General features: G+C 52.4%; 9 protein-coding genes across 9 annotated transcripts; 4 read left to right on the top strand and 5 right to left on the bottom strand.

Annotated features, from left to right (window-relative positions):
* The first annotated feature begins 599 nt into the window (after positions 1 to 599).
* TrAtP1_001052 (uncharacterized protein) lies at positions 600 to 3,983 on the top strand. The gene is made up of 3 exons (XM_014090570.2): positions 600 to 1,436; positions 1,521 to 2,822; positions 2,882 to 3,983. Exons 1-3 carry the CDS (start codon positions 915 to 917, stop codon positions 3,017 to 3,019), a joined length of 1,962 nt encoding a protein of 653 aa, XP_013946045.2. The 5' UTR covers positions 600 to 914; the 3' UTR covers positions 3,020 to 3,983.
* A 342-nt stretch (positions 3,984 to 4,325) lies between these two features.
* TrAtP1_001051 (uncharacterized protein) lies at positions 4,326 to 4,896 on the top strand (the record flags this gene model as incomplete). Its single annotated transcript, XM_014090977.2, has 2 exons — positions 4,326 to 4,760; positions 4,834 to 4,896. The coding sequence occupies 2 exons, from the start codon at positions 4,326 to 4,328 to the stop codon at positions 4,894 to 4,896; spliced, it is 498 nt and encodes a 165-aa protein (XP_013946452.2).
* A 297-nt stretch (positions 4,897 to 5,193) lies between these two features.
* On the bottom strand, positions 5,194 to 6,129 carry TrAtP1_001050 (uncharacterized protein; the record flags this gene model as incomplete). Its single annotated transcript, XM_014090976.1, has 2 exons — positions 5,194 to 5,805; positions 5,863 to 6,129. 2 exons carry the CDS (start codon positions 6,127 to 6,129, stop codon positions 5,194 to 5,196), a joined length of 879 nt encoding a protein of 292 aa, XP_013946451.1.
* Positions 6,130 to 8,519: 2,390 nt separating this feature from the next.
* TrAtP1_001049 (uncharacterized protein) lies at positions 8,520 to 8,803 on the top strand (the record flags this gene model as incomplete). The annotated part of the gene is made up of 2 exons (XM_066110839.1): positions 8,520 to 8,654; positions 8,732 to 8,803. The coding sequence occupies 2 exons, from the start codon at positions 8,520 to 8,522 to the stop codon at positions 8,801 to 8,803; spliced, it is 207 nt and encodes a 68-aa protein (XP_065966912.1).
* A 37-nt stretch (positions 8,804 to 8,840) lies between these two features.
* TrAtP1_001048 (uncharacterized protein) lies at positions 8,841 to 9,795 on the top strand (the record flags this gene model as incomplete). The annotated part of the gene is made up of 5 exons (XM_066110838.1): positions 8,841 to 8,849; positions 8,949 to 9,090; positions 9,176 to 9,290; positions 9,394 to 9,575; positions 9,656 to 9,795. 5 exons carry the CDS (start codon positions 8,841 to 8,843, stop codon positions 9,793 to 9,795), a joined length of 588 nt encoding a protein of 195 aa, XP_065966911.1.
* Positions 9,796 to 10,379: 584 nt separating this feature from the next.
* On the bottom strand, positions 10,380 to 11,774 carry TrAtP1_001047 (uncharacterized protein). Its single transcript, XM_014090974.2, has one exon. It carries the CDS (start codon positions 11,660 to 11,662, stop codon positions 10,559 to 10,561), a length of 1,104 nt encoding a protein of 367 aa, XP_013946449.2. The 5' UTR covers positions 11,663 to 11,774; the 3' UTR covers positions 10,380 to 10,558.
* Positions 11,775 to 12,759: 985 nt separating this feature from the next.
* TrAtP1_001046 (uncharacterized protein) lies at positions 12,760 to 13,805 on the bottom strand (the record flags this gene model as incomplete). The annotated part of the gene is made up of 2 exons (XM_014090973.2): positions 12,760 to 13,444; positions 13,531 to 13,805. 2 exons carry the CDS (start codon positions 13,803 to 13,805, stop codon positions 12,760 to 12,762), a joined length of 960 nt encoding a protein of 319 aa, XP_013946448.2.
* A 19-nt stretch (positions 13,806 to 13,824) lies between these two features.
* On the bottom strand, positions 13,825 to 14,619 carry TrAtP1_001045 (uncharacterized protein; the record flags this gene model as incomplete). The annotated part of the gene is made up of 1 exon (XM_066110837.1): positions 13,825 to 14,619. The coding sequence occupies one exon, from the start codon at positions 14,617 to 14,619 to the stop codon at positions 13,825 to 13,827; it is 795 nt and encodes a 264-aa protein (XP_065966910.1).
* A 747-nt stretch (positions 14,620 to 15,366) lies between these two features.
* On the bottom strand, positions 15,367 to 17,514 carry TrAtP1_001044 (uncharacterized protein). Its single transcript, XM_014090972.2, has 3 exons — positions 16,450 to 17,514; positions 15,997 to 16,340; positions 15,367 to 15,908 (listed from the first exon to the last, which is right to left on the bottom strand). The coding sequence occupies exons 1-3, from the start codon at positions 16,766 to 16,768 to the stop codon at positions 15,666 to 15,668; spliced, it is 906 nt and encodes a 301-aa protein (XP_013946447.1). The 5' UTR covers positions 16,769 to 17,514; the 3' UTR covers positions 15,367 to 15,665.
* Between the last annotated feature and the right edge of the window lie 14 nt (positions 17,515 to 17,528).

Below are 17,528 nucleotides of genomic sequence, written 5' to 3'. Positions count from 1 at the left end.
TGTAAATGGACATCACGTATTGATGAGATTTAATTGATTCTTTCTCTTACTCACTTGCAGATTCTCTGCACCTTTAATTAAAAATGACTCTCACCCTTGCAGGGACAGCTATTGTGCTGCCTTCTTCAGCTCTCCCTTTGGGAATGAGACAGCATGTAGATTTTTTTCTTCTTTTTTGTTTTTGTCTGTAAATGGAGCTGGTGGCTGACGCTAATGCCCAAAAAGGACCGTGTGTATGGGGAAGGTGTTTTATATGCAATTGGAGCTCCTATTTGATAACAGAGCTCAAATACCATCCAACTGTGAAATCCAATAAAAAGATGTGCATCTATACATGTCCAATGCTTGAACTCTCTGTCCATCAATTCTACCACTGATTTTTTTTTTTATCGTCAAAGCCATCACTGTCCTTGGTTGGTTGATCAGAGCACCCACGTCCCAGAGCTACCCTATTGCTGTCCAATTCGTGCTAAAATGGCCGTTGCTGGTGCGCCGGGCGGGCCCGTGCATGTTTTTGGCAGGGAGGCCAGGCCGGGCTTAGCGCTGTTGTGCCAAGCGCGAAGGCTCCATCAACACCCTCCTCAAAGCACGCCTCACTGAATTCTTCCTGCACACGCAAAACCACCGTTTCTTTGTCCTCCCCAAAAAAGGCCCTCGCAGCCTCCTCGACAAGCTCTCCAGGCCGCCGGCTCTGCTCCCCAAAGGCGTCTCTGGATCTTCAATGTCGGCGTAGCATCCTTTACACCCTCCGCCGCGCCTTTTCCCTCCGAGACGTGCCTCCGTCCCTGCCCGTCGCGTGCTCGTAACCGCACCCGCTGTCTGTCTCCCAGCCCCTCCTCATCGGAGCTGTTTCCCGCCGCGGCTCGAGCACTTATACCAGGGCATGTTGGTTTTGGGACACGCAGCTCGCGTACATGGCCGCCGTCTCTGTTTCTGTTTCTCTGTCCGCATCCTCCAAGGCGTCTGCCCCCGCGGCCATGGCCTCTAAGCGAGCTCCTCTCGCCAGCAATCCCAATGTCGCCAACTCGCCTCTTCGCGCACCTTCAATCTTGACTGGCTACGCCAAGTCCAAGCGTTCCTTTGCCACGGTCCAGCGCGAGGAGCCGTACGGACAGCCTCCGCCGGTGAAGAAGCAGATTCTCGAAAATGGTGCCCAACGTGCCGTACGATCGCCGACGAAGCCAGCGGCTCGCGCACCGACACACATTGTTGTCCCCCGCAACCCGAGTGCTGTCCCGCGACCCGTTGCTCGAGAACGACCGACCAGAGCGGCTGCGACTACTTCGACTGCGAGAGCTTCACAAGCCGTTGACACGGAAAAAGAGCTGTGGAAGAAGCACCACCGGGCCAAGTTCCCGAAAATGGTCTTTTACTTTGAAAGCATCCCGGATGACGTGCGAGCAAAGCTGACCAAGAGGGTCACATACCTCGGTGCTGTATGTAGCAACTACTCTATTTTGCACTGAATTTCCCTCACTTGAAAATATGACGCTGACATCTGAATCAAAACAAAAAAACAGAGACAAGAGCCTTTCTTCTCAATTGACGTTACCCATGTCGTCACGAGTCGAGCGATTCCACCTGAGAAGCCAGAGACTGGAGATGCCGCGGCTGAGACTGAGGCAACTGAAGAGCAGGAGCCCGAAGAGCAACCCCAGACAATCAACCCGTCTCTCCTTGACAGGAACACTGCTGCCAGGCGGAGACTGCTTTACGATTTTCGCCAGGCTTCATCCTCCCAACTGGACGGCCTCGTGAAGCGTAACAAGACGACTCGCAACAATGATGTCCTACACAAGGCACGCGAGATGGGAAAGAAGATTTGGTCTCTGGATAAGTTTCAGAGCATGCTGGCTGTGCTTCTTGAATCAGAAACCCAAAGCTACAGCTCTCGGTCTGCGAGCATGAGAAACCACTACGGCTCCAAGGGCTCTCATGAACCCAACTTGTATCAGCTCCTTCATAACGAACGTATAAATGGACCGTCTGATCGTGACCCGACTGTCAATACCAGAGAGTTGACCTATTTCAAGGGCCCGTACGTCTATATCTGGGATATGGATGAGAAGCAGAAGCCCATCATGGTCCGCGAATACCCCAAGGTTGCGAATAAAGCTGATGGCGAGTGGCCTCAGTTCCGCAGCGTTGGGAATGGTCGCTGCCCCTTTGTCGAGGAAGTAGATACCACTGAAAGAGACCAGCGAAAGGCACGAGAACGTGAAAAGGCGCATCAGGCTAAGAAGGAAGAATCCGTCCAGATTCTCAAGGCCCCCGAAGTCCCTCCCTTGAAGCCTGTGACAGGAAAACGCACCCTGACGCAGATGGAAGATGCTCATAGCCGGGTTCGTGCTAGTATGTCAATGGAAAAGCTCCAGCCGATCAAGGTCACTTTCTCCAGGCAGCCCGTAGCTTTTACCAGCCGAGCCGAGGCTGGCCGTATGTTTGCGGGAGAGCCTGTAGCCTCTGGTATCCAGAATACCATCACATCTGCGATCCGTTCCCAGATGATCTCATCGACATCTGGCATCAACGGCTCAAAGGCCGGAACCAGCAAAGAGGTCCATGGGCTGCAGAGAAAGGTCTTGCAGATGGCGAACCCGACTTCGTATGATGCCAGCTTGCGCCGGCCTACGGAAGTCGCTGCCGACGTCGCATCTAGTCGTTCGACGCTGACTCGAACCACGTCCAAGACTATCCCAGCCCAGGACGAAGACAGTCAAAAGGTGGAGAAGAAGGCACCCGCCCAGCGCTTGAAGAGCAAGAAAGATCTGAAGCCGGGTTACTGCGAGAACTGCCAAGACAAGTTCAATGACTTTGACGAGGTAAACTTTTATCAATCCACGATTTATCAAACAGAATGACTAACAAAACCTTTGAATAGCACATCTTGTCCCGCAAACACCGTAAATTTGCGGACAATGATGATAACTGGGTCGAACTGGATGCTCTTCTTACACAGCTGAAGCGCTTGCCAAAGTTTTCATCTGCTGTTTCTGATGACGAAGGAGGAGAGTGGTAACAGCGATGGCGTTTTCTTCTTCGATCTGAGCTTGTCTCATTTGAGACCTTATGATGCGATGCGTTGAACTTTTGATTTTGTTTTCTCTTCCAATTCCGCTGATCATAGCATTCGTTATGATAACTTGTCGACACTTTACCAAAAAAAAAAAAAAAAAACCAACAACAAAAAGATCTTTGGCCACCACACCCACCAACTACATCCTGGGACTCTGGCCCATGGGAGCCAAGTACCAGGCTTTGATTTTTTTCTTTGCATCTCAATCAGATTTGCGCGGCATAGCGCAGAAGGCAGTTGTGTCAATACGCACTGACTTGAGCTATACTTTTTCTTTCTTGTTCTTTTTGACTCTCTTTTCATGGCTGTTTATTTTCTTTGTCTCTTTCGGCTATAACGAAACGAAACGACTTGTTATTTTTTGGCACCGCGCCAGCACGGTTTGGTATTTTCGAACCCGCATACATAGCAGGAGGCGTTATTTTCACGCTCGGTTTTTTCTACTTTTGACGGATGGATGGACTTGTTTCTTGGTGGCCGAGTGGATGTTACGATAGAGGAGAAGCTGAGCGTGGTCTGGGTTTTTCTGATAGAACGACTTGGAATGGGTTGCAGAACTGACGCAGGATTGCCACTAATGAATGGACTGGGCTGAGGCGTCTTGCGAAGCTCTTGACTGGAGGCGAAGGAGAGAGGAGAGACTTGATGGCACAGTTGAGTAGGCTATGTCATCAAGGGAGGTTAATTGATGATGAAGGGCTTTCTGGGGTGTATTTTACAAAAATTCATGCATATTGTAACTGGCATGTTACAATTCACGAAAGTGTATAAGCAGAGGAGAGTCCGGAGGCGTCGATTTGCACGGGCCGGACCGGTATTTATGACTTGGGATAGCATTTTCACGATAGATGCGCAGGTAGTAGTAACAACAGAATTCAAAAATCAAATACACATTGGGTACCGTGGACGTGACTGAGTTGTTGGATGGATTTCACTTGTGCATGTATATATATTCATTGGCGGCATGCATAAGACTACAGTGTATTGTCGTTGTGCCGCAGGGCGATGCAGGTGTAGGCACACTGTATCGTGCACTGTAACAGGGAAGGCAGCTGCGTATGAGTTGCAGGCTGCCGCAAGGCTCACCTCAACACCAGCTTTCATCTCACATCTGCCATCACATTTACCCACCCAGTAGATGGATGTGGATGCAGCCTTGTTACCTCGCCTTCGTTTTTGCCAAACGGCTATACGCCTCCATTCACAGAGGAAACAAGCCGGAGTAACTTGACTCGCATCTCGCTCAGCCATGGACCCCTCCGACCTGCTCCTCTCCCCGCCATCGCATCCGGCCTCGCCCATGCCAGACGCAGACTCGGAGGACATCACCACCAACAATAGCAACAACAACAGCAACCGAGACAGCGGCGCAGCCTCGCCCGAGATCCCGCTCACGCTGAGCGCGTCGGTGGTGCTGGCCGACCTGCCGCGAGACGCCACGGCGGCGCTGGCCAGCGCGGGCGGGTTCCCGGCGACGAGCAAAGTGGTGGTCAAGTTCAAGGCCGTGGGGTCGGCGCCGGCGCTGCAGCAGGACGTGTGCAAGATTTCGGCGGCGCGCAAGTTTGAGGAGGTGGTGCGCTATCTGCGGCGGAAGCTGCGGTGCAAGGACACGGACAGCGTGTTTCTGTATGTGAATAGTGCGTTTGCGCCGTCGTTGGATGAGGTGGTGGGGAATTTGCACCAGGTGAGTTTGCTGGATATATGAAAAGCTCTTTATTGTTCTATGATGAGTGAAAAAAGACTAACGATTGAACCAGTGCTTCAAAAATGCTCATGATCAACTGGTTGTGGCCTATTCTATAACTCCGGCGTTTGGATGAGAAAACCAAACAGCCTCTCGCTATTTACTGCCCAACATGGTGGTATATCTGTCTTCTATATCATCATCATTACCATCTCCTTTTCATTCCCCCCATTTCGCTGGGAAACATTGTTATTAGAATCCACCATTATGCCCACGCATATACACATGTACACATACCAAGAACACAATCTATATACTGGCTGAAAGAACATCCGTGAAGCCAAAACAAGTAAAGCAAAGAACGCCGCTGCTTTATGCTCTCGACATACCCCCCACCCCCATTATTTTCTCATTACTCTCTTTCTTCTCTTCCTTACAAGTCCTTTGCGGCTTTGGCAAATGACTCGAATTCTTCGGCAGGCATTGGGTAAGTGTGCTCTGGAGCTGGGAACTGCTTGCTCTTGACCTCGTCCCGGTAAGCCACGACGGCTCTGGCAGATTCGCTCCAGATGTCGCCGTATTTCTTGACAAACTTGGGCATGAATCTACCCGGAGGAAAGTTGCCAGTCAGGTCGATCTGAACAAGCACCTGACCGGAACAGCCATTGCCAGCGCCAATACCGATGGTGGGGATGGATAGTTTTTGGGTAATCAGGGTGGCAACTTCAGCGGGCACAGCCTCTAGAACAACAGCAAAGGCTCCGGCTGCCTGAACAGCGAGGGCATCTTCCAAAATGCTCATGGCTCCTGCAGAGGTCTTGCCTTGAACACGGAATCCTCCGAGAGCATTTTGGCGTTGGGGTGTGAGACCAATGTGAGCAAGAACCGGGATGCCAGCGGTAGTGATCTTGCGAATGGTGGGAGCAAACTCCTTGCCGCCCTCGAGCTTGACGCTCTGTGCCTTGCCCTCCTTGACGAAACGGATGGCAGTGGCTAGGGCTTGTTCAGGGGAGATTTCATAGGACCCCATAGGAAGGTCTCCGACCTATCAAGCTGTGTTAGTCTATGAGATATTGAAAGAAAGAAGGAAACAAAAACTTACAGTGAAGGAACTCTTAGCAGCTCGTGCTACCGATCGACAATGCAGCAGCATGTCTTCCACCTCTACCTCGTTTGTGTCTTCCATGCCCAGTGCAACCATGGCCAGGCTGTCGCCCACCAGGACAATGTCCATGCCGTTCTGGTCGGCAACATAGGCGCTGGGGAAGTCATGCGCGGTAATCATGGCAATGGGCTCTCCCTTTTGGTACAGCGACTTGATGGTGCTCATGGTGACCTTTTTGCGAGCAGGCCCGGACTGCGTACCCATTGGGGAGTGTGAGCTGTGCCTCTTTTGATTGAATGACGATGCATTGTTGATGGCATTAGGAACACGAGGACTTGAAGAAGCGACGTAGGAATGTGTCAATGAAGATGAGGACGCAGCGACAGCAGATCTGAGGCTGGAGTTGAGTCGCGTGCTGCTGCGAGCGAGCGCCGCACACGATCTGGCCGAGGCTCCGATCGGAAACATGACTTCTCCCAACTTGGAAATTTACGTGGTATTATGGGGATGCGGCGGGTTCTCTGCAGGTACTGCGCAGCGCCAATACGTATGTGATGAGTACTAGTGAGGTACCTAGGGATGCAGAGTGGGACAAGAAGTGCAAAGATGGGATGTAAAGATCCAAGCACGGAATGCAGATTGAAGGAAATAATTATATCTTCTGATGATCCACGACTGCTGGACAAGTCTTGAGCGGTGATGAAGATGGAAATGATGATGAAACAAAACGGGAAAGAAAATGTGCAACGAGGGCGGACGAAGGCGCTTTTTTTAAAAGAAGCAATGAGGCATGCTGGGTTTTACGATGTAGATTTGAGTATCTTGGAAGTCCGGCCGGTCTCGTGTGTACAGGGCACTTTTCAGCATCCCTTGTTTTTTAGTGCTACCGCTACGAGTACGGGCAAATGGGTGTAAGAAGCAGAAAAAGAGTACGAAAGCAGAAGAACCGAAACGCCCGACACGGGGGCCAGTATTGGAAAGGGGGGGAGGAATAATAGCGTGTAATGACTATTGAGTCCAGGCAACGAATTGATTTTAATTTCTTTTTCTTTTTCTTTTTCTTTTCTTTTTGTCGAGGGATTGTTTTTTTAGTGCCCAAGATGGTAAGATGGTTCCTTGTCTGGCTAACTCGGCACGGTGCGAAGGGAGTAGGAAGGCTTCGAAATAGTAAGTAGTATTGGTTTTAACCGAGGCACCTGTTGGTTTTGCTTTTTTTCGAACTTTGCCGGACCGTGGCGGATTTCGCCGTTGCCGTGGGAAAAGAGAGCCTTGTAGTAAGCCTTTTTTTTTTCATTTTATTTGAAATATACCGTAGAATAAGACCCAAAGGATGAGGATGAGGATGAGGATACGATGATGATGCTGATGATGGGGACTATGGGTCACGTTTCGAGAGATGTGACAACTTGACTTACACGCACGGGGCACAAGAGCCAATATTTCGTGTTAGGCAGGCTGTGGCCCAGGAAAAAGGATCTGGCTTACATGGAGAAGCACTTCCGCTGCTTCCACGCCGAGTTCTGCAAAAATGCCTGATTGAGTTTACGTTGCGTGGGTGTTTTTTTTCGGCTGGTTGCCCGATAAGGCTGTGTGGGCTGCATTGGGAACTTGGCTCTGACGTGGGACGTTGGGGGACATGACGGCGGATGTATCAGCTCGTGACTGAGATGATTGACTCAAGGGCGTGTTGGTGCTTATTGTAGGGCTGTCATGTACGATTACACACATGCGCACAGCCACTCGGAGCATTGTGATACTGGTTGTAATTATTCTAGAAAAGAGGCTGGAGCAGAGGTAGAGAGCACAGCTCTGCATGTACATGATGCGTATTGCTACCATCGAGCATGAGCTGACATTCCGCATCAGTGCTAGATCCACGCACTTGGGTACATGTCCAGTACTGCGACCTATCAAACCCGCGCCAGGCCGGACGCTGCAGAAACTCAGCTGACCTGACTCTTCGGACTTCCGCGACAAGTCAAGAACCGCCCCCGGATGGCGCAAACCATCCGATACACGCTGCCCAACCCACCGGGGCGAAAAATGCGCTGGGCTGGGCCGTTTGCCGCTGCCAGTGTCTCAGCTGGGACTGGAGCATCTCGGCACCAGTCCGCTAAATCCTCGGCGCCCTCAGCGCTGCTGCAGGCCGCTGGAAGCAAAATTGTTAGCGGTTAGCCAGCGGTTTCCTCGTGACTCTTACAGCGGGGAGGGCGCCTAGGGAGCCTTAGCAGAGAGGGGCTGTTGGGAGTGACAAGATCGATACACCTTGCGTCTGTCATCCCAAACAACTCAGACCTGCTTTTACGCACTGCATCACATACAATCACGACTCTTTTGGCCCAACCAAACCATCGACCGAACCGGCTTCTTCTGTATTCCTCTTGAAAAAACCGCTGCACAGACCATTTCTCCATTGCAACTGCCATCCTCTTTGTTCCTCTCGTCTTCTTGCGCCCTCTCTTCGTCATCGACCGCCGAACCGAACCCGAGCATCTCCAATATTCGCTGCGACGCTACTGCACGTCACCACGATCTCTGGCCACGCCGGGAGCCACACCCTCGAGAAGGCTCAGACACAATAAGCTTTACATCTCCACATCGTTTTTGAGTTCCTCTCCGCAGCCGCGGCACGAGTCCCTGGACAGCCGCCCATCATGAGCAGCCCACGCCGCCGGATTGAGACTGATGTAAGTCATGAGTCTGCGACTGGTTCCCACTTGGAGGACGACCCGGCAGTTTGGGGGCTAACCGATTGCTTGCTTCTGCTTTGGGGAATTCTAGGTCATGAAGTATGTTTTCCCTCTCCGAATAATCAACACGCAATTTGCATTGCTGGGGGCCGTCTGACTAACTAACAATCTTGCAGGATGTACGAAACTGTCCTTCCGGCCGAGAACATCCCTCCGGTGCCACCATTGGCTGGCTAACATGGCTGTGAACCAGGTTGATGAGCGATTACGAAGTGACACTTGTCAATGATAACAGTAAGCAACGGCGGACATGGTTTTTTTTTTTTCCTTTTGCGGGAGCTTGATCGGCAGTAATCAAATTGAGGAAACTGGTTGCTAACTGACTCGTTGCAGTGTAAGCGTCATCCGACATATAGGCCACAGCCTCGTTCTTCCCCTGCCTTGCACTGGCCGAAACGGAATGACAAACATTGGATTACTGACAAGGATCCTCATAGGCAAGAGTTTTTTGTCAGATTTAAAGGCCCAGCAGAGAGTGAGTTGGTTCCTGCGTTGCGCCGCCTAGATGGAAATGGAGGGTATCCAATATATGTGTCCCTGCAACTAACACGGTTTGGTAGCCCCCTTCGAAGGAGGTCTGTGGAAGGTCCATGTCGAGCTACCCGATACGTATCCGTACAAGTCTCCGAGCATCGGATTTGTTAACCGCATCTTCCATCCCAATATCGATGAGCTGTGAGTGTGCACCAATTGGGAGATTTTCCGTCTGCAAAGGAGCTTGCTTCGGTTTTTCTACGATTCCCTGTTGCTGAGACTGCGGTGGCTTGAAAAAAAATAGGTCCGGTTCAGTGTGTTTGGATGTCATCAACCAGACATGGTCTCCGATGTTCGATATGATCAACATTTTCGAGGTCTTCCTGCCTCAGCTACTCCGATATCCTAACCCGACGGATCCGCTCAACGGGGAAGCAGCTGCCTTGTTAATCAGGGAACCAAAGAGCTACGACGCCAAAGTCAAAGGTACGAAATCAAATGCCAGAGGAAGGATTCAAGGCTGGAACGAGAGGGAATAGTATGCTGACTTGGGGGTTCACTTGCAGAGTATGTCCAGAAATATGCCAATAAGGATATGGTGGACGAAGCTGGTGCCGAGAGCGAGGATGAGGATGACATGTCCTCGGTGGCGAGTTTTGGTGACGACGATGACGAAGAACCGGCCGGCCAAATGGACGACGTATAAGAACGATGGCATCCTGTCTCTTTCTCTCTTTTTGTTGCAAGGATGCGCGCACGAAGTTTGTCACCAACTATCGATTTAAACAAACCATAGCAACTCAATCATAAATCATGGCGTCTCTTTGGGATTAAGCAGTCAACAGGCCAGCCGGGGCAACAGGAGTTCTTTTCTTGACATTGGTTTTCGTCTTTTTTTTTCTTGTCTTTTTTTTCTTGACCTTTTTTTCTTTCTTGACTACACCGAAATGGAGGAAATTACGCAAGCCTCCCACATTACCAGTTGATGTCTTGACATCTTACCGACTGCCTTTTCTTCTAGCCTTGCGAAGCAGAGAGAGAAAAAGGAGAGACTGTGAGAGAGGAGGCGATTGAAAGATATTAGTATCCACAGTTTGGGTCACATCTGTTTTGAAGTTGGGCATTTGTAGGTAGTTGATTGAATGGGAGGAGATGAATGGCCTTGGTAAGCAGCTCAGTAACGAGTGGATTGGGTTAAAGTATGTTGAATAGGAATTATTTAGAACGCAGAGTCCGAGTGCTATGAAAATTATTTGAATTTATTTTGATCAAGTGAAGCCGGCAATTGAGCTACTTGTCTAAAAAGGGGTATCTTGATTTCTAAATAATATGAAAAATCTAATCTATATCTTTGCAAGGCATTCTATCCATGCCAATTATGAACGCCATATACACTATATACCCTCCTAAACCAGAAAATGGCACAAAGGAAAAAAAAAACAGAAAGACCAGAATCGCCCATTTGAATGTTAATCTGAATCATACTCTACTAATCCCACAGTTGACGCCGTCTGCGCCGATACCGCCACTTTAACCTCCGGCTCTTCAGCACGTCTCCTGTCGGCCCCAGCATCACCATCAGTTCGTTTCCTCTTCTTGATGCCGAGCGAGACTTTGTTCGTAGCAGCGCTGTCGCTGCCGAGAAAAGGGTCCTGTGCGGCCCGCGTGTTGGATATAAACTGTGCGACAAACGTCTCCTTTCTGCGGAATGCTTCTTTTTCGGCCTTTGATCTCGTGTCTTTTAAACTCAAAGATGAATGATTTTGCGTTTTTGCTGTTGTTGATGTCGATTTTGTACTTGTAGTCGCAAACAAAGGTTTCGACAGCGCCTTGATGGCCTCATCGCCGTCTTTCCCTCCTTCTCCGTCTCCTCCAAAATCCACCAGCGCCGCCCTCTTGGCGTCATCCTCCCTCTCCGGTAGCAGTTCAATTCCCAGGCCCATCCGATCCTTCAAATCCTCCGTCGCCGCCGCCGCAATCTCCCTCTCTTTCCTACCCACGCGAAAGGCCCTTCTCAGCTTCTGGTTCTGCGTATACGGATCGTCCCAGTGCTTGCTCGACAAATCCGCCAAGTCGTCAATCCGCTCCGTCGCGAGCTTCAGCCTCTCCCGATCGGCAATCGTCTTCTCCAGGCTCGCAAACGCATTCTTCCTCAGCGCCTCCCTCTCCTCGTCCGTCAGAATGACATTCTCCCCTGCTTCTGGTCCATCCCCCGTGTCGCGCTTCGTCGCCCCCTCGACGACGACATACGCCGTGTTCTTCGGATCGGTGCGCATCTCAATCCACCCGCCGCACTCGGCATGGCGGAACCGAAAGCTCCAGACGGGCGTGGTGTAGTAGCTGCCCGCGCGCTTCTTCTCGGCGTTGAAGCGCACGCCCTGGCCGATGATTGTGGGCTTGGGGCAGTGCGCGCACCAGATGGGGAAGGGCATCTCGAAGCGCACGGTGAGGATGCCGTGGGACGCGAGCTTGGCGGCGCGGTGGCCGAGCGGGTGCTTGTTGTTGAGCCTGTTGCCGGAGGTGGTGCCTTCGAGGTCCGGGGGGACGTAGCGTCCCATGTTGAAGCCCTGCATGATGGGCGAGTGGTTGTTTTACTGCTCTGTGTGTTTTGTTTGTTCGGTTATGGGAAAGGCGATTTTGGTGATGGGTTTCTTGGAGGTTTGCTGGTGGGAGATTGGAAGAGACGAGGTTGGCTTTCGGTGTGGGGTGGCTTGATGGGCGATACGTCACTTGGTCGCTAAAAAGGACCCTGGAAAAGGCAGTGGGGGCGGACCCTAGCGGATTTGGCGTGAGCGTAGAAGAAACTGATATGCATGGTTGTCGGAATAGGAAAGACTCATAACTATCAGATATTGATTCTTTTTATGTCAAGATTGATGTAGATGTCAGGCTAGTCACAGAAATGCCGTACATGTCTACCGGCTTGAACCTATACTCTTTGAAGCATTTACATTGATATTTCCACTTACATGTGGTTTTGCACTCGGATTGATATAAAGAACTGCTTGTACAATTCCCATCATCTAACTACTCACCGACCAACTCGGCGGCCTATCCTTCAACTCGGTCCCCCACTTGGACTCCTTGGCCCCCAGCACCAGCTCCAACGTCCACCCCTCTGTGAAAAACTCATGCCCAATCCACGACCTTGTCCACGGCTTCCCATTCACCTTTGCGCTCTGCACATAGACATTCTTATAAGACGCATCAAACCCGACATTCCTCACCGTGGCCGTCTTGCCCGTGACGGGATGCCGGATGCTAATCTCCTCGACAAACGGCGGCGAGATCAGGTACACGTTCTGGCCCGCCACGGGGAACAGGCCCATGACGGAGAAGACGAGGAACGCGCCCATGGCGCCGGAGTCGTCGTTTCCGGGGAGGCCGCCGGGCGACGAGTTGAAGGACGCGGGGACGTACTGGTGGATGCGCTCGGTGGACAGTGCTGGGCGGCCGGTGTAGTGGTAGAGGAAGACGGTGAAGAAGACGGGCTCGTTGGAGATGTCTGCGAGGCCCGAGGTGTGGAAGAAGTCGAGCCGGGAAATCATGGCATCGTCGCCTCCCAGGAGGGAGATGAGGGATGAAACTGAGTGGGGGACGTAGCTTTTTGAGTTGGGGGTGGTTAGTTACAGTCCCCCCCATTATACTGGTATAATTTTGGCTTCAGCACTTACAAGAGATATTGCCAGATACTCGCTTCAAACGTTTCACTGGGATTAGTAGTCAAAGAGCAAAACCCCGCAAGCGCAGAACATGCAATAGGATCCTGGAATCCCCACGTGCCGTTTAGATACTTTGGCTGGAAAAAGCCCTTGAAGCCGGTATCAGTTCCGTTGATCAAGGAAGTCTGGTCCGCCTTCCACAGGTTCTTCCAGTTCATGCTCCGCCCCTGATACTTGGCCTGCAAATCACGCCTGCCCAGCCCACCGGCCAGCTCCGAGATGCAATAGTCATCGTACGCGTACTCGAGCGTGCGCGAGATGCTGCGGGAGTTGGTCCCGAAGCCGTACGGGTCAAAGTCCAGGTAGGGGATGTAGTTGAGACTCTTCCAGCTGTGGAGGCCGCCGCGGCCGTGATACGACCACTCGAGCGGCTCGTTCTCGGCATCGGCCATGACGGCGTCGAGGGCGAGTTCCCAGTCAATGGTGGAGCTGAGGTTCTTGACAAAGGCGTCGGTGATGACGACGTCGGCGTTGGAGCCGCCTTGGGTCCAGCCCTTGCAGAGAGACATGCGGCAGTCGGGCATCCATCCTTCGTGCTTGTAGATGTCGAGCAGGGCCTCTACCATTTGAGTCTGGGCGTGAGGATCGAGGATTGTGAGGAGAGGGTGCTGGACACGGAAACTGTCCCAGATGCTGATCGTTGAAAAAAATAACATGTGGTTAATGTCTCGACATGGAAAATCTAAACCAAAGAGGTTCGCTCTGTAAGGAAAACTCACCAATAAAACGAATCAAAATACGGCTTATCGCTATGCCACAGTGGATTCTCGCCCGTGTAGTTCTGAGGCGAAATCATGTTGCGATACACGCCGCTCCAGAAGCTCGTCAACAGATCGTCTGTCGCGCCGCCGCCCTTGACCGAGATGGGACTCAGCTTCTCTTCCCAGGCCTTTTCAGCATTGCTGACCAGCGAATCAAAAGCCTTTAACGGGCTAGGAATCTCGCGTTGAGCGTTTTGACAAGCCTGCTGGCTGCTGATGTAGCTGATGCCCATCCGAACCGTGACGGTGCCGTCACTGGGGGGGATCTAAACGAACAAACCCGCCGCCTTCCAGGAAGAACAGGTTGAAGCCGCGAGTGAGAAAAACCTCCTTTGGCTCTGTGCCCGCCCTGTTGTTGACCCAAACACCCGTTTCGTAGATGCTCGAGCCAAAGAAGTCGACACAAAAATGCATCACGTACGATCCAGCACCGAAACTGGGCAGAAACGTGCCGTTGCCAGTCATCCGCCCCGACTTGTCATCAACCTGGATCGAGGCATTCTGTCTGCTCTGCCACAGATCCGTCAAATCCAGCAAGATCAGCGGATGGCTTTTGCTGCCGCCGCTCTCCTTGGGAAACGTGAATCGATACAGCGCCGCGTGCTGCGAGACTGTCATGTTGGCTACAACGCCCGACTCCAGCTGCAGGCCAAAATGCCCCGGCCGCGCATCCACCGAGCCGTTGACATAGTGAAGCTTCCTGTCGCCGATGCGGAAGCTGCAGTTGTCCAGCACGTCGTCGGGACAAATCTGCGGGAACAGCGGGAAGTTGCCCAGGCTGGGGTTCCCGCCGGTGCCGCTGTCGTGGACGCTGGAGAAGCCGACGACGTTGCTGCCGTCCAGGCCGAAGCCGCCCGTGTTTTGGCCGTCGACGTCGGCCGAGGCCTTGGCGAGGCCGTAGGGGAGCGTTGCGCCGGCGAAGACGTTGCCGCCGTTGGTGGTGCCGATGAGCGGGTTGATGTAGGACAGGCCATTGCCTGGCTTTTGCGGTGCTGCATGGACAGACACGAGGTTGAGAGACAAGAGCAGCTCAACACGTGGACGCATCTTGGAAGATGGAAACCCAATTGGAACGCTCACGGCCCCATGAGCTGCACAAGAGTGAGGGTTGCATCAAAGAGAGCGGCCTAGAGGAAGGAAGACTCGGCAGACGCCGTTATTTGTACAACTCGTCGTCTCAAGACCCCATGGCCAGAGCAACGCGGGGAGAGGTTGGCCGAGACGGCGCAATGCAACATCAACCCTGAATGTCTCCAATCCCATAAAGCTGCCCTGCCGATTCGATTGCTGCAGATGAGCCGCTACAGAAGAGACGACGTCAGCGATCTGCACGACTACATACCCATATGCATGTTTGCCCTGCCGTTGCCCTACCGTCAAGACAGAAACACCTCTTGCATGCTCTCGAAATCGCAATTCTTCCGACGGCTGGCAGCACAGACTGGTCCAAAAGTTCCCAATTCCCCACTGACCGGCGGATGGTGAGAGTCCTCGCATGGTTATCGCGACCCCGCCTTGGGCGAGGAGCACTAATAGCTGTTGTGAAGCTCAGTTGCCTATTGTAGACAAGCTGGCCAACCAAAGAGCAGGGGGGGGTTGATGCGGTGGGTTGGGAGGTTAGAGATTGGTGTTTATAACTTGGCACGAGAGCTTCTGTGGGCTCGGGAATCTTGGAACTTGTTGACATAATCGATGCTGTTGCATTGAGACTATGGGCATGTGAAGGTGCTTGGGTTGCAAGCATAGGATCACATTATGACTGTTTCTGCATCTACCAAGGTGAGCATCGTGTTATTCAGGCGTCATAATTCATGTTTATTATCATGGCTAAATCAGATTAATAAAAAGTGCCGCATGGTATTCCAAGACTCGTCTGTTGTGCGAGATGATAGCGAACCAAATCTTATATAACTCTAAACCCAAACATCTGTTTTAAAAAATCTCAATGGATATTATCGTTTTCTCGGTAAAAGGAAGAAGTAAGAAAAAAAAAAGGGAGGAGCCAAAAGTAAAATCCAGAATGGGTGTCCAACAGGCCAAAAGAAAGAAAGAAAACCCTTGGTTTCGACGACCGTCGATGATCGTGATTTAAACTATGACATTTCAAATTCGCCATCCGCATTCGGTTTGCCAATGATGGGCTCGAGTAGAAGCGGTAGATACTCGGCGGCGTCCTTGCCAAAGGCAAAGTCGCCGGGATTGACCTTGAACATTTCGGCTTCGTCTTCTGCCTCTGGGTTGATTGTGACGATACGCGCGCCTCGCTTTCTTGCCTTGTCGATGTAGCCGGCAGCGGGATAAACCTGGGCCGATGTGCCGATTACGAACATGAGGTCCTTTTTTCGAAGCGTTAGTGATGACCACAAGAAAAAGGAAGACCGAAAGAAGATGAGAAAAAGACACGACTCAAGCGTTCAAACGTACCAGTGGCTCAGCGTTCATCCACGCTGATATGTCCATCATCATGGCAGAGTCCAGATCCTCCCCAAACCATACCACGCCTGGACGTTGCAGGCCCCTGTGGCACTTGGGGCACTTTGGCAGCTCGTCCTCGGTGATGTGCTTGACACGGTGATACGGATCCAGCAGTGGCAAGGGCTCGCCGTTGGGCATGTCCACGGAAGCCGGGGCCAGCGCAGCGCAAAAGGGATCGTCAAAGTTTCCCCTTTGGATCCAGTCACAGCTCTCGTTGGAGCACTTGATGTCATAGAGGGAGCCATGGAGGCATTTTAGCTGTGAAGAGGGGTGTTGAGCCCGTGGTGAGAGGTCTAGACAGCAGCACATGTGTGTGTCAGCAATCCTAGATGCATTCTTGCCGCCACCACCACCTCCACCATCACCACCACCATCACCACCACATCTTGACCATCAACTTACTGTCGACGTTCTGAGTCAGGCACATAAAGTCCAGGTTCCGCCTCGCCAGCGCCGCCAGGGCTCGGTGCCCCGGGTTCGGCTCGGCCTTGAGCGCCAGGTGCCTGCGGTAGGCGTAGAACAGCCAGACCATGCCCGGGTCCGTCCTGAAGGCCCGCACGGTGGCCAGGCTCGTGGCATCGTAGTTGCGCCAATATCCGCCGGCGCCGCGGAAGGTGGGCAGGCCGGACGAGGCCGAGAGGCCGGCCCCACAGAGGGCGAGTATCCGGCGGCTGGACCGGAGCGCCTGGTGGAAGGCCTCGACGTCGTTGTGAGCAGCCATGATGCGGGCTGAGCAGAGGGTCTTGTGTGTGTTGATTCTCTTGTCTTGTATTCCTGGCAAGGAGGGACTCGGATACCCAGCAGGACGTCGGCCAGAAGCGGTAAAATAGAAGAGCAGCGGCGAGCGAGCGACAAAGAAAGAGATGGATGAGTTTGGCGAGAGAGGAAGCGAGAGTCAGGACGAAGGATATGCGGGAGGGGATACAAAGGAGGGGAAGTGGCCAACAGCTGGACGCCTGAACAGAGTCGCGAGCAGGCTGCAGCACAGCGGCTCAGTCCAGGCACAGATGCTCGTCTTGCATGCACGTCAGGCACCAAAAACGCAATTAGGCGTCGGATCGAGTTTTCAAAGCACCTGTGCAAGCGACGTCGAGTTTTGCATTTGCATTTGCATTTGCATGGCGGCTGCGCTTCTGTGGTTCCCGGTACTCAATTGCCGCAGCCTGCTCTGCCGCCATGGCCCGGTCCCTGCGACCTGGCCAGGCAGGTACCTACATGTTCCACATACTGTGCGTCATGCAGTTGTCGTGGGGCTGTCGCTGGATTCTACAGGCATCGACGTTGGTGCTGGTGATTGGCCGGGATGCTCCGTTGGCTGCAAGAGGCTGGCTACAGGTACATGATGAGCTGATGAACGAGTGGGCAGATGGTGCATGTATGAGATGCTGAGGCAGACCATACGATGCGCCAATACATGTACTGTGCTTTGTATGAGATGGCAAGCAGCTGCACTGTGCTCGAGTCCATCCAGTTCTGTTTGC

The sequence above is a fragment of the Trichoderma atroviride genome, chromosome 1 (assembly GCF_020647795.1).
Source record: "Trichoderma atroviride chromosome 1, complete sequence".
NCBI lineage: Eukaryota > Fungi > Ascomycota > Sordariomycetes > Hypocreales > Hypocreaceae > Trichoderma > Trichoderma atroviride.
Note: the sequence above shows the minus strand (reverse complement) of the source record. Positions and strands in the feature narration are given on the sequence as shown.